Source organism: Juglans regia, chromosome 12 (assembly GCF_001411555.2).
Source record: "Juglans regia cultivar Chandler chromosome 12, Walnut 2.0, whole genome shotgun sequence".
In the NCBI taxonomy this organism is placed as follows: Eukaryota; Viridiplantae; Streptophyta; class Magnoliopsida; order Fagales; family Juglandaceae; genus Juglans; species Juglans regia.
This window is the reverse complement of record NC_049912.1, coordinates 21,238,926-21,253,768: the sequence shown is the minus strand read 5'-3', so window position 1 is coordinate 21,253,768 and position 14,843 is coordinate 21,238,926. Positions and strand designations below refer to the sequence as shown.

General features: G+C 36.7%; 1 protein-coding gene across 5 annotated transcripts; it reads left to right on the top strand.

Annotated features, from left to right (window-relative positions):
- The first annotated feature begins 1,093 nt into the window (after positions 1-1,093).
- On the top strand, positions 1,094-14,515 carry LOC109005943. Of its 5 annotated transcripts, none has more exons than XM_035683420.1 (12): positions 1,094-1,430; positions 2,240-2,340; positions 2,794-2,880; positions 4,206-4,252; positions 7,740-7,797; positions 8,260-8,373; positions 8,634-8,747; positions 11,763-11,874; positions 12,692-12,780; positions 13,254-13,468; positions 13,705-13,915; positions 14,282-14,515. In XM_035683420.1, the coding sequence occupies exons 2-12, from the start codon at positions 2,259-2,261 to the stop codon at positions 14,332-14,334; spliced, it is 1,182 nt and encodes a 393-aa protein (XP_035539313.1). In that variant the 5' UTR covers positions 1,094-1,430; positions 2,240-2,258; the 3' UTR covers positions 14,335-14,515. The 5 variants fall into 5 exon arrangements, with proteins under 5 accessions (XP_035539313.1, XP_035539312.1, XP_018840599.1 ...); XM_035683419.1 differs by having other exon boundaries at positions 13,702-13,915; XM_018985054.2 differs by having other exon boundaries at positions 2,233-2,340.
- Positions 14,516-14,843: the final 328 nt, after the last annotated feature.

Genomic DNA, 14,843 nt, shown 5'->3' with positions numbered 1-14,843 from the left:
AACTAATTTAAGTTATGATATTTTATTAGGTAATGGGAAATGAGAGAGAAAAAACTGAATATAAATATTATAAAGTAAAAAAATGTTTGAATATAATTTCCTAATATAATTTTTGTTTTGAAATTTGAAAAAGTTATATTTTTTTTGTCTTTTGTTTAAAAGTGTGAAAAAGTTTAAATGATTAGATAATAATTAGATGAAAAAGTTGAATATTTGAAATTGAAAAATATTTTATATTTAAGTGTGTTTGTAAATGAAATATTTGAGAATATTTGAGAACAATTTTGTTCCCAAATGGGCCCTAAGTTGGGTCACACTTTGTGATAGGTATTTTTTTTTTAGCGATAGTTTTCAAAAACTATATATAAAAAAAAAAAAAACAAAGTAGAAGAGAAGATTAGGTGATAGTTTAAATATAAGAGATGTGCTATAATCATAAATAAATCCAACAAAAGTAAATATACATATTGACATAGTTTGATATGGTTCTATATAATATGTTAGATTTATTTTATAATAAAAATTATTTTACAATCTAACATACCACATCAAGTTACGTTAGTTTATAAATTTATATTCATTTTTTTTAGTTTTTTTAGACAAGTCTTTTTTTTTTGCTTTTTAGACAAGTCTTATATGGTTTGAGAAAATTATTTTGATTATTTTATTTTAGCTTTTGTCAAAAAAAAAAAAACCCAATACTAAATGAGTAGATGATTTATTTTTAGAGTTTTTAAAAAAATCAGATTGGAACGATAATATTTTTAAAAAAAAATTAGACTTATTATCATTTTTTTTTGACAAATATTATGATTATAATAAATTTATTTTTATTTTATTTTATTTTTTTATTAAATATGTGATATTAGGATAATGGATATCTATTTTTAAAAGTCTTTTAAACCAATCGTACCCTCCACGGTGGAAGAGGAGTGAAAAGCCTTCCGCTTACGAAGTTTGGGCCGTTGGGGAAAACGACGACGATTCATTATTATATATATATATATATGTATTATATATATTTATATATGTATATATAAAATAAATAATGAAAATGAGGCACATATAAAATTTGTTGTACTGTACAGTTTGCAATGCAGTTTTGCACGAATCAGAAAAGCGTCTCATTTTTTTAGCTTCCCCGCTCTTCCTCTTCTCCTCGCGGAGGAGAGAGAGAGAGAGAGAGAGAGCAGAGTAGAGCTTTCGTGTTGAACCAAAAGCAAATTCTCTCTCTGTGCCTAGGGTTTCCGCTCACACCATTGCCACGCTTCCTCGCTCCTCCCGCGCCTCCGGTTCTACCGACATCAGGCGGAGATCGACGTCTTCTCGCAGATTGATTCGAATTCTCCTAATATTCCAGCTTCTTTATGTAATCTGGGGCTTTTTTTTTTTATAGGTCTTTCGTGGATAAAATCTTTGCACAGATTGAGGTGAGATTCTTGTATTTATTTTGGTGTTTGTTTTTTAAATTCTGATTAATTATGATAGGTACATTATCTTAACTACATATAATATGATTCTTTTAGTAGGCTAGGTTCTACGAGTCTATTTCTTTTGGCATTTGATAAAAGATTTGGGTTTTTCGTCTCTCTCGGTTGTTATAGTGGTTCAGCGTACCAAAGAATTCGTCTGAATTGCATGTGCAGTTTTGCTTCTTATTAGATTATACAGTCAATTTCGGTGTCGTGGGCTTTCCAACGGTTGATCTTCCTTGCATTTTTTAAATGTGTTTCGTTCTTACAATGTACAGTTTAAGCCAACAACTCTTGTTTTTTTATACAAAAAAATTAATATTTTTCACATAATCAGGATGAATTTTATTAAGAGGATCTGTTATGAACCTGCTGGGTAACTCCAGTAAAAATGGAACAATAAAGTGGAAATGGATGAACCTGCGGGTAGTGTTGCGTGCATGCATATGTGATATTTATTGTTTTGCTAGATGTGGGCTTAGCCTGTTATTATGAATTAAACTTCTTGATTACCGATAAAAAAATTGTTTTGCTAGATGTAGTTAATTTGACATCATAGTGAAGTTATACTGTTGGGATTGGGGCATAGCATTACTCTGGATTTAATATTGGGCCCTTCTTGCTGCAAGGGGTAGCACAATTGGCTGGCACCATGCATCATAAAGTGGGGTTATTGGTTGGAATCTTCCCCTGCCCATCCCCATGTGCCATATCACTCAATAAAGTTACAAACCATATATAGTGACTTTTCTAATTCTAGTGTACAGATACGGATTACTTCTCTCAATGGTATGCTCTCTCGGAAGTGGGAGAATGGCAGCCATGGAAAGGCTTCTTGTGGCTGGGAGCTTCTCACAAACCATGGCAGGTACAATTAGTATGAGGTTCATAGTTATATAGTCTTACTATAGTCTCACCTATTAGGCCGTGTAAAAGATGGTATAGTACTAACAAACATATTAAGTCTTATGTATATGAATTTTCACCTGACTCTCTCCATCCATGGACAGGTGTGTGTGTTTATACACTTGGGGAATATGAAGTAAGCATGTTTGAAATTTTACATGTGAGAAGTGTGGGTTAAGATGAATGCTTCCAATAGTATTAAATCATTTAGTTTATTTTCAAGTTAACCAGATTAAACTCAATTTATATATACTACTTAGTTGGAGGGAAAGTTTCAGTGACCAAGGTTTAGCTATGCAAGCTGCAACTGATTCAAGTGGTTGTGCTTTATTTGCTATGTAATGTTGCATGAATCTAGGTATATATACTTCTAACCTCAATTATTATAACCATCGTCCTCCTATGGGGTTGGCAGATGAAGTTGGGCACCGGAAATTATCTGCTCAATACATATGTAGAGAACTATGCGAGGCAGACGAAGCAAATTTACTTGACGAAGAAGGTATTTTTTTTGCAACTTTCTTTCTTCAACAGCTATATCCAGCTTTATTCATTTGTTAGTCTAATGACTATCTTCATTTTGCACGAAAGTCATATAGCATGGCAGTGTTTAGTATAAAAGGTGATTTTAGAGTGGTTTGTGGCATATCTTCTAGTTTACCAGTCGGTGTTGCAAAGAAATATCTCTAATACCACTGTAGCATCATGGGGATTCTGTCTAAAGAGCAGTGGATATATATAGTCCTTCAGGAAATAATGAAACTGGTATATAGAGGCAACCCTGATACATGTAAGAAGCATCACATCAGTTATGGCTAAAGGTAGGTGGAATTGTCTTTGGAGAGCTACCAGATATAAACAAAAGAGAAACGATGCAAATTTTATGGATATGGGCCAAGCTAGATATGATGTGATCATTAAACTGCTGGTTTCAGAATGCCTAAACCTGTTGACTTAAACTTTTTGAGGGATGGTTTTCCCTTTTTGTTGTCCATGTAATGGTAAAAGTTTCAGCTGGCTTCCACTGGCGGAACTTGAGGTTAAGGATATTACTAGTAAGACTTGAGTGGGAAAAGTTTTCCTTGTCACATTAAGGGTATTGAAGTAAAGTTCACTTAGCAAAATATTGGAATCTTTAATGACATCCTACGCTTTAGAGTTATGGTACAAGCACGGGACAATTTACGGACCATTCAGGAAACTGGCAAACTTTTCCACTGTTCACATGAACTGTGAAAAATTTGCCTACATCTGTGAATGGCCCACAAATTGTCCCATTCACCTATCATTTCTGTTCACTTTATTGCCTATCATTTCTCTCTATATGACCAAATAGGTGGCAAAGTTTGAGCGCCTCTGTAACTTTGGCTTTCCTGAAGTATATTAAGCGAACTATGTGTGCATTCCTTCTCCCAGGTGGTTGGTAGTTTTTTGGAAACATTGTTTAGGGAGTATTCTACTAACATCTATGAAGTGTTGGTATTTGTTATTTGACATGCATTGACCTGAGGTGTTTTCTAATTTAAAAGTGTCCATGTAACATTAAAATATGCATTCGGTGATTTTTAGATGTTTCTTGAGCATATATCATGCATATATGGGTTCAAAGTGATGGATTAATGAAGTTTTATTTGATAAGTAATTAATGAAATTTTATAACTTATTAAAAAGAAGAGCTTGTGGGCAAAGGTTGTTTATGCTGTGCTTACATAATAGGATATGTAAGAGTCTTGCAAAGCTCCTTTACTTCAGCTCATGTCAACAGTGTGACATATCTTTGCACTTTCCAGTTTGTTGGTTTAACTTCCAAGTGTTTTCCTTACGCAGATATGCATGTCTTTGGTTTGAAGCCTATGGCTGAACCTTTGCAATTGGTAAGGTTCAGCATCACTATAAATTATTTCATACTAGAAATTGTTTCTTTGTGACATGGCGGTATAGATGCTAGCCTGCTAGAGATCTTCTTTTCTAAATATTTGGTAGTTCTTTAACTTTTTATTGTTCTATATTTCTCCCACAAGGCTCTACAAGTGTTTTTCACCCCTGTCTTTTTGTTCCCCAAAGTTGGTTTAGGGTGATGTTTGAAAACTTTAGAGGAGAATCTCCTTTAAATTTGACTTCAATATGGATATTTTGCATGTAAAAGGATGGGAAATGCTTGCAAGATATGTAATTTGATCCTATGGAAGTGTGCCATAATTGATGCTAATCCATTGATTCTTTCCTCACATGTAAGATACAATTTCTGGCACATTTGCTGCTATATGTTGCCATGATTCAGTAAGCTTCTAAATGGGAATTTCTAGAAGAGACTCTTGACAACTTGGATACTATATGAACCCTCTTTGTAAAGAAGTTTGCATGCAGCTGTGATTAGTTGGAGTCAACAGTTATTTTCATAACCTTTGTTCTTTTTTATGCTATTAATATGGGATGTACTTTGATAGAAGAAACAAATAGAGTGAAGGATGCCAATGTGTGTTAGAAACAAATAGAGTGAAGGATGCCAGTGTGTGTAGCACTAATTGTACCTAGGGTATCACTCAAATCTTTGTAACACATCTCTAGGATGTACATTTTTTGCTTTTTAGAGGCCTAGTAAGATCTCTTTTAAAAGTATTTTCACCAAATTTATGTTATTTGTGCAAAAAAATGTAGCTCTTTGCCCTTGCTTCTAGAATATTTTGGGAAAAAAAGACGACCGTGTGATTATCTAATTTACCTACCTTTTTTTTTTTTTTTTTAAATCTCTTTTCCCTATCCCGGCAAGCGTGGCGGTTTGAATTGAGAAATTTCAAAGTGACTTCTTGTGGGGTGGTGTGGGGGAGTTCAAATTCCACCCCTTTCAAGTGGGAGAAGGTGTGTCGCCCTATCTCCAATGGTGGATTGGGTATTAGAAATATGATAATTTTTAATTGGGCGCTACTTGGTAAATGGTTGTGGAGATACAATAAAGAACCAGAAGCCCTATGGAAGTTGGTGGTTGAGAGCAAATATGGAGGATGGTGTACTAAAGAAGTGAGAGGTGCTTACAGAGTGGAGTTGTGGAAACATAAAAGAAGAGGATGAGAGGTATATACTAGACACACTAGATTTATTGTGGGTGAGGGGTCTAGGATTAAATTCTGGAGTGATATCTGGTGTGGTAACAGTCCTCTACAAGATGTATTTCCTTCACTTTTCCAGTTTGCAAGTGCCAAAGATGCCTCAGTGGCTGAAGTCATGGTGATAGCGGGGGAGCAAATCGGGTGGAATATCAATTTTAGTCGAGCGGCACAAGACTAGGAAATGAGTAGTTTTGCAGAATTTTTCAACTTCTTATACTCTTTAAAACCGAGCAACCAGCAAGAAAATATGTTGTGGTGGACACAAGCAGGTAAAGGCTCTTTCTCGGTTTGCTCTTACTACAAGTCCCTTACACGAGCCCAATATTCAGTTTCCATGGAGAAGGCTATGGAGACATAAGGCACTGCCCAAAGTAGCCTTCTTCGTGTGGACAACTTTATTGGCCCTCACAACCGACAATTTGAGGAAACGGAGGGTGATAATCGCATATTGGTGTTGTATGTGTAGGAAAGGGGGTGAGTCAATGGACCATCTTCTTTTACATTGTGAGTCAATTGCTACTAAACTTTGCACCTAACGGAAGGCCCAGATATTTCATAGGCAACAAAGACACCTTACAATCTAGAAGGCTTGCTAAGCTATTGATGTTGGGCATTACGCTCACTACAACCATCTCAGACTTACCAAGATTCACCTTAAGCCCCGACATTGCTTCAAAACATAAGAATAGTGCTCGAAGCAATTGAATTTGACTATGGTTCGCTTCACAAAAAAGTAATGTATCATCTGCAAATAGAGAAGATGTGAGATGATAATAGAGTTATTAGTGCCATTACCCACCTGGAACCCAGATAGGAACCCTCCTCCAACCGCGGCCTTCACCATCTGGCCAAGTGTCTCCATAATTATAACAAACAGAAGAGGCGATAAGGGATCTCCTTGCCCCAAACCACAAGAATTGTCAAAAAAACCAGCAGGAGTGCCGTTGACTAGTACCAAGAGTGGGTAGTGGAGACACAAATTAGGCATAGCCCGTGTATATAGGAAGTATACAAAAGAACACCTAAATACATTCTAAGAAAGGTAAATTAAAGACAAAAAATCATGCACATTGTTCCCATTTAGTACAATAGCTGAAAACCAAAACAGTAAAGTGTGTACAAAAAAATTCTGCAGCTCCGCTATTGTGCGCTCCTTGTCTTCAAACATTGTTGACAGTTCTACAGCGACACCACATGATGCACATCATCTTTAAAATTTATCTTTTACTTGTCAAAAATAAAAAATGTATTCTTTTAGGTGGAGAAGTGGCAATGATGATCAATATGTTGGATCCCATCCAAAAGCACTTATCCCTGGCTCATAATTTCCCTGGAAGTACATTTGGAGAAATAAGGGGCTTTCGAGGGTAGCTTTCTTTGTTTGGAGGGCTGCCTTAGGAAGAACTTTAACGAGATAGGATTTGCATAAAAAGGCATATTGTAGTATTGGGGTGGTGTTGGATGTACAAGCAAAATGGTAAGAATGTTGATCATCTTCTTCGACAATGTGAGTTGGCTAGAAGTTTACGAGCATTGATGATCAACACATTTGGGTTGATTGGGTTATACCCTAGAGGGTGGTGGAGTTGTTGACATGTTGGAATCCTTATGGTGGTGACAACAACTCGAATGTTTAAGGATGATCTCTTTGTGATTAATGTGGTGTATTTGGCAAAAACGCTATTTTCAAACCTTTGAAGACTGAGAGGATGGTGTCAGAATTAACAGCCATAATATTCAACAATCTCTTTGCTTGGATTTCTGCTCACAATAGCTTCTGATTCTCCAGCCTATTAGTCTCTCTTCTCCTTGGTCGCTAGGTATATCTTTTTGCATATTTCTTTTGTACATGGGTCATGCCTTTCTATGCTTGTAATAAAATGTGCATTACTCGTACAAAAGGAAGTGATCTTGTGAAAACATTTTAAATTTTTTAAATTATTGCTGCAATTGATTGAGCAGTCTCTAAATTGCATCTTCTTTTTTGTGTGACGTAGGTATTTTAACTTATCCAGTGCACGATATACTTTCTGTTTGCTTTATACTGAAGGTCACATAAAAAGAAAGTAGCTTGTTTGGTGCTTTTTTTAAATTTGGAACTGCATGTTACATCATCTCATCCCAATGTGTTTGTTTATGATTGTGTTTGTTTATGAGGAAGATTGGCTTTTCTATAAGTTTTCATTCTTAATTTTTTTAACGTGTAAACTTTTCATTCGCTTTGTTTATTTGATTTTTTTAAATAAACATGAAGGTATGTTGCAATGCTTGCAAGAAGCCCATCAAGGCCAGTCAATATGCGGCTCATGCAGGTTTGGACCCTCTCAGAATTGCAGGAGTTTCCATTTTCTGAAAAATAAACTTGTTAAAGATTGAATTTTAGAATGTTGATAAGAAATGAACATTAAAAAAAAATGCAAGTGTCAGCCGGAATACATCTTCAAAGTAAAAACAGCAAGTTTCAGCCGGAAAACTTCTTCAAAATAAAAAAGGGACAAGTTTCACTTGTACAGGACCTAAGCTTTCACTGGCTTTGCCTCTCATTATCACTGCCATCGTAAGGAGAGTCTCCAGTAATAACAGACTGCAAATAATTGGAGAAACAGGAGAATTTTCTGTTGTCATCTGAGAACCTTGCTTTTGTTAGTTTACCTTCATGTGTTGTTTTCCCAGTAGTCACCAAATGTTAATAGTTGGGATTGTAGCTGTAATTTCTCAGAAGATGCTGTTCTGGTGCTGAAGTGGTTTTCTTCTTTTTTCTGATTTTTTTTCAGAACTCTGTAGGTCACTAAATTCTATAGAAGAAACTATTTTGGAGTTTGATGGCAGTGCTGTGAACAGGAAACTTCCAAAGAAGGAGAGAAAGAAGTTATTAACTGCTTATTCTAGTATCCTATACAAAGAGCTATGATGGCCAAGTTTAAATGTTCAGTTTGTTAGTCTTTTTTAGACAATTTCCCTCTTCTGATATTTTTTTTTTTGTGAACTTTGTTTTGCCTTGAATTGAAGAATATGACAAGTATCTGGAACGAGTTAGTACATATAATCTTTTTTTTTTTGGAAACATTTTCTGAACGGTTGAATCTTGGGTTTTAGTTTGTATTATGCTGCTGGATGCATTTTTTTGATAATTCTTAAGCTCTCTTAGACCAAGCTACTCCTGTTGGGGGGAAAGATAAGTCTGAATCCGTGGATGCTGATAACTCTGCTGTATCAGAATCCCAGTTGGACAATCAAGCTGGAATAGCTTCTCGTGCAAAAAGTAACTTCATTTGCTCTGATTTGCTTATGTGTGGGTGTGGGTGGGGGTGGGTGGGGGTGGGGGTTTGTATGTCTAGCCAGTTACTTTGACAACAGAATATCGAAAACAGGATCCCACTATTAGCCACCTTTTGGTGGGGGAGGGATGGGGGTATGTTTTCTGTACCGCTCAAAGGAGTTATATTGAGAATTTTATTTTATTTACAGTCCTGTAGTTTTTACTTTTTATTCTCATTTTCTAGAGGCTATGAGTGTAATAGATACATCTAGTACAAAAGGATCTGTTTCTCAGACTTTTTAACTTGCTACTATTGAACTGAGGTTAAAAGGTTTGAAGAAAAAATCACTCCTTGGGGTAGGGCTGTCAATTTTTGACACGACATATGAATTGGCACGTAAAAATAGGGTTAGGGTTGGGCATCAATGGGTTTGGGTCAACCCAAATGTGACCTGAATAATAATCTAGTTGTGTCGGTTAACCTGCAGGTTCATGGATTGACCTGATTAGGGAATAAGAATATTATCATTAGGGTTATTCAGGTAACCGTGACTCGATTGACCTGCCACATAATACAAAGATAGAAAATATGTAGGGAGCTTCGAGAGCGTACTCTTGATTAAAGAGATTCTGCCCCCTTTTGACAAGTACATCCATTTCCAACCTGCCAACGTTCGCTCAATCTTCTCAATTACCTCATCCTAAATAGGCTTTGTGTTATAAGATCCCCAAGGGGAAAACCAAGGTATTTCATGGGCAAAGATGATACCTAACATCTCAAAATTCTCTCCAAGCTCTGAATATGAGCCGGATGGATAACCATTAACATTTGGATTTCCTTCCTTCGGTCGCTATCTCTAGGCGATAGATGCTAGCTAGAGATAGCTATGTTAGAGCGACTGCCCATCCAAGAAAAGGAACTATAGATAGGGCTGTTTGGATGTGGATTGAGCATTTTGTTGAGTATTGTTTTTGTGCTGGTTAACCTCTCTTTGACCAGACAAATGGATGTGCGAATCTTGCTCTACCACGCCTTTCTCGAAAAAGAATGAACTCAAGTGATTGAGAGGAAGTGCCTTTGGTATTTGAGTTTTTACGAACATTGCCCACCGGGACCAAGTTGACTTCTCGAGACTCACCTGTAAGCCAGAAACAACTTCAAAGTAAAGTTTCATCTGCAAAAAAGTAAGTGAGAAATGTTAATGTGATACCCATTTATGATGATGAGTGTAGGTGATGTATGAGATTCCACATTACTCGGGAAGGAGTGGTTCTTGCTCTTTATAATGGTTCCAATGGTGCTCCAATTGTACTATTGATTGGTCCTTTTGGAGTAGGGCCCATATGTGGTTTGGGTCTCTCATGAGGCATTACAGTTAATAGTACCATGATTAGTGCTTTCCACCGGGGATCTTGAGATAAACCTGATTCCAACCACGAGCGACATCCAACATCCTACTAAGAACCTCCAAGATGATGACAAATCAAAATGGAGACAACGGATCCCAATCCTCGAAAACTCTTAAAAAGCCCACTGGAGAACCGTTCACCAGGACCGAGAAACAAGTTGTGGAAACACAATGCTTAAATTCATGAACACTATCTATCCTCGAATCCACATCTCTACAGCAAATAGAACAAAAATTCCCAATTTACATGATCATAGGTCTTCTCCGTATCCGATTTGCATACAATATCCAACACTCTAGATTTAATCCTACTCTCCGAGACTCATTAGCAATGAGTACTGAATCCAATATTTGTAGTCCCCTGACAAAAGTATTTTGGGCTTCGAAATAATTTTCTCCATTTTCTAACTCATTCGATTGGCCAGAATTTTGGATATGATCTTATACACCCAATTGACTAGACTAACGGGGCAATAATCCTTCACATCCAAAGACCTTGGGCTCTTGGGAATGAGTGCAATGAAAGTCGCATTAAGGCTCTTCTCAAACTTTCTAAGTGTATAAAACTCTTGGAAGTACCTACAACCCTCGTGAATACCACCGCAATCCAACAATATGGGAAATGATCAGAGCATACCCAAGTAGTGTCTTTTTGCAACACTTAGGGAAGTGTGCCTCCTCCTAGGAAGGAGAAACCCAAAATATGTCCAAACGAGACCACACCCGGTTGTTGGACCATGTATACACACCTCCAAAAAGAGGTAGATCCAAGGGTCCAGATAAAAAATAAACTTAGAAAACTCCTCGATAGCCAAACTAGTTCGAGACTCCCCCATTCTCTCACTCGAAAAACAAGTGACATTGAAATCTTCACCAATGCATCAAGGCATATTTCACAAACAATACAAACCATTAATCTCATCCCTTGAGTCTCCTATTGCTCTCTAAAGTTGCCCCATATATACCCTTGAAAGCCCTCTCAAAACCGTCCTCAACATTCTTGAAAGAACAAGCAACCAAATAATCCCCAATACACTCAAGATAATCCACAACCCTCTTATCCCACTTTACAAGAACTCCACCGGAAGCCCCCTTAGAGGCAATATAGGCCCATCCCACATACGAACACCCCCACGAACTTCAAATAATGATTCTATCGATGAACTTCAACTTAGTTTCTTGTAATCAAACAATATCCACCTGTCTTTCTTTTACTTGTAAAAAAAACAAATGATATCCACCTTCAATGATCACAATAAATTTTTTATACAGAAGCGCTTATCAAAGTTATCGAACCCCCAAACATTCCAAAATAGAATCTTGGGCTTCAAAAGGAAAGATTAATCCCCCTCCCCCTATTCCTACCACGGCATTCACTCCCTTCCTTCGCATCATAATTTATGGAGCAAGTGAGTCTCTGGGATTCTCAATCTCTCTTAGATGCTGATTTTGGAAGATGAGAATTTCCCTTCTGATTACTTGTCAAAGGACAAAAATGTTTGATTAGATGTATTTGTAAAATACAATTATTATTTGCTTTCTGTATAAAAGTTCTATTTGGTTCGGGTCTTGAGTTTAGCTTGCTTCATTGCTTTCCTATTTTCTTTAGGAAATTCAGCCTGTATGGATGTGGCATCTATGACGGATGTTTCAGGAGTTAGTCCCGGAAATAAGGACCACCCAGCTTGTCTAATGCCGCCTCCAGCAAAACGTTCTAAACCGTATGCTTTCTATGTTCCTATGGTGCCACTTTGCTCTGAATGATGATCTTTTGAATATCTTCAAGTACTTAAAAAAAGTTCAATCTGAATCTTGGACATATAGAGTGCATTAGACTACTTATGTGTTTCTTTTTGTCCTCTACTTCATAGATTTCTGCTGGCCTCATGCCCAGCCAGATAATAATTGTGGTTGTATGTTGAAGAAACCCTTTTAGTCCAAAAGTCGAAGTAAAGAACTTTTACAGGGTTTTTTAAAGCTAATTACAAAAGAATTATTATTTCTGTTTTAGTACATGGTATATATTAACTACAAGACTTATAAAATATATATATATATTAACTACAAGCAAATGGAACTCCAAATTAGATACAATGTCTAAGTGAAGAGTGATTTGAAATATGCCACTTCTTAAGGCCAAAAGAAAAGAAGAATATGGCAGAATGATGGAGTGAATAGGCATTTTCACTTTGGGCAACTAATTCTCTTTTATCCCCAAAAAATGGCAACTTTAGATTCTTGTGGGGAAGAGGGGTCAGTCTCCTCCGTTATAAATGAAACGATTTGCAATATAGGATGAAAGTAACAATCTGGGACCTTTATTCTTGCGATGAGTTGTAGTTCAAATGACATATCTTCCTCCTATCAGAATGGGGGCAAGGGTGAGCTCATGGGTTTAACATCCATTGGGCACGTGTGCAACTTACAAATAAAATAATAATAATAACCCATTCTTTATTTAAGCCAATTCTAAGAACCCTCCTCAAACTTAATTGTGGATTTTCAATATGTAATTCATTTGCTTTATTGTTTTTGTAGGATTGCAGCTGGTTGTCTACTTCTATCAAATGATTCAGAAGCGGTATCTGGTGTCAAAAAAATCACAAGCACTGCAGATGCATTTCCCTGTAAGACTGAATTTTTATTTGTTGGGGCTATTCCGATTCCATGGAATTTTCTGAGCAGAATATATCCTAGTCGCATTTAGTTGATGGATAGACAGTCAATGAATGAATCGTCAATCTTGAAGGCATAAGAAACCGTATCTTATGGTTTCTAATAATGTCTTGCATTATTATAGTCTAATGTAAAGTTGTAAAGAATTAGCTTCTGCTTCCAGTCATGATACTAATCCCAAGGGTGGGGGGTATTATCTTCTCAGTTTCTTCACTGGATCATATTGAAATGTATAAGTTGCGATATTGTGTAGCAAAATTGTCATATTATATTCTTTTGGGTTGAAGTGGTCATAAAAATTCTTGACGTAATAGTTTTGAATGTTGTCCTGAACTTTTCCTTTTTCATTCTCCTTCTCTACTTGACTTCAGAAGTGTTTTCTGGATTCACAGTATTTGACATCTTGTGGCGTAATTCTAATCAGATGCTCCAGTTCCTCTAGCTACAAAAATATACTACTCACAAAGAACTTATCGTCACCGAACAGAACTTACTCATCTTTATTGTGAGGCATCAACCAAGGAACTTTGCAGTGATATGGTGAGTTCAAAGAATTTACGGGAGAACATGATTCCATTGCAAGTTTCAACTCCAAGGGAGTCTTCAGGTGAACCAATGGAGGACGCGCTCACCAGGAAGGTTTGCCCCTGTTATTTCTTACTTTTCAAGGCCGCTTGCATCCACCTGGGCTGGTTGCAGAGTCGTGGGTTTTTTATAAATCATAGGAATATATGAAAGAGGCATCATTCAAAATCTTGAGTTTTCATGCATCGTTCGAGTCATTGCTTTCTAATTGTTGAAACTTTCATTGTTCTGGTTTTAATTTAATTGAGAACTGACTTAAAGCTGTCATTATTTTATTCCTTAAAAAGCAGAGACATACATACACCATGTCTTCTGTGCGAAGCCCTGATCAAATACTTGCACAAAGTTCAGAAGTATGCTTGGGTAAAACTGGAGGATTCCTCTCAACCAGTGACTTCCCCAATCAGTTTCCTGTGGATAATGTTTTGAGGCCCGAGGCCACTCCTGTTGGATTGAGAAGCAAATATATTTCAAAGCCTTATTCTTTTGCAGGCAATTCAGGTAGTCCAAGTTTTACCACATCTGCATTTATGAAATCTTTTTGGATTGACTGCTAATGCTGAGTATGAGTTTGAGCAAACAAATTTGAAGGTTTAAGGGAAGCTTCGATGCTAATCCTAACTAAAACCTAAGCCTAAAATCTAGTTGAGTGAGGGCCATGTGCTAGTGAATTCACTTCTTTTTGGCAGTAACCGCAACTTTAAGCCTCTTACGACAATACAACACCACTCACTGGAAAATTCCACAAAGCTCGACCACCAGCATCTTCCTCTTTCCCCATGTTCTCTCTTTTCATATGATTTATGGTGTAAAATACTTTGAAGCTGGGAAATAAGTTGCGGTTGGGTCCTGTCTTTCGTTTTGTAGGAAAACCACTGGGGACCATGCAGCAGCCAAATGGAGGTGTTCCTGTTTTATAGGGGTCCTGGTGGGGATTTTTGCTCGCAAAGTTGTAATTAACCCAATACAGGTTAGGAATTAGAATATTTTTTTGAAATTGGTAAAGGAAATCATTCCAATTGTTTATTCCAGCCTTCTGCATTATACTTGATCTCAGACCTATGTTTATAATCAATGAAAATGAAGGAAATTTTATTTCTATCTTTTGGCCTCATTAAGATTGTAGTAAGAATGAGGGGTCGCTGTTCGCATTGCTGCTTGTAAGTTCTCTTTTCATTGTATGGATTTCAAGATCCTGCTGGAGTTTCCAGTCACTGTTGAAGAACTCATTTGAAATGAGATCTTTTATTCAATGTGGCAAAACTCATTTGAAAGATCTTAGTGTTATTGATGATGGCTGCATATGAAGGATACTTCAAAAAGTTGAATGCTATGAGTGTGCAAGTCCTTTTTGAGTGGATATTCGAGGTTTGGTGGTAGGGTGGAGGACTTGGTGCTGGCTATTCAATGAAATATCAATGTGGTGAAG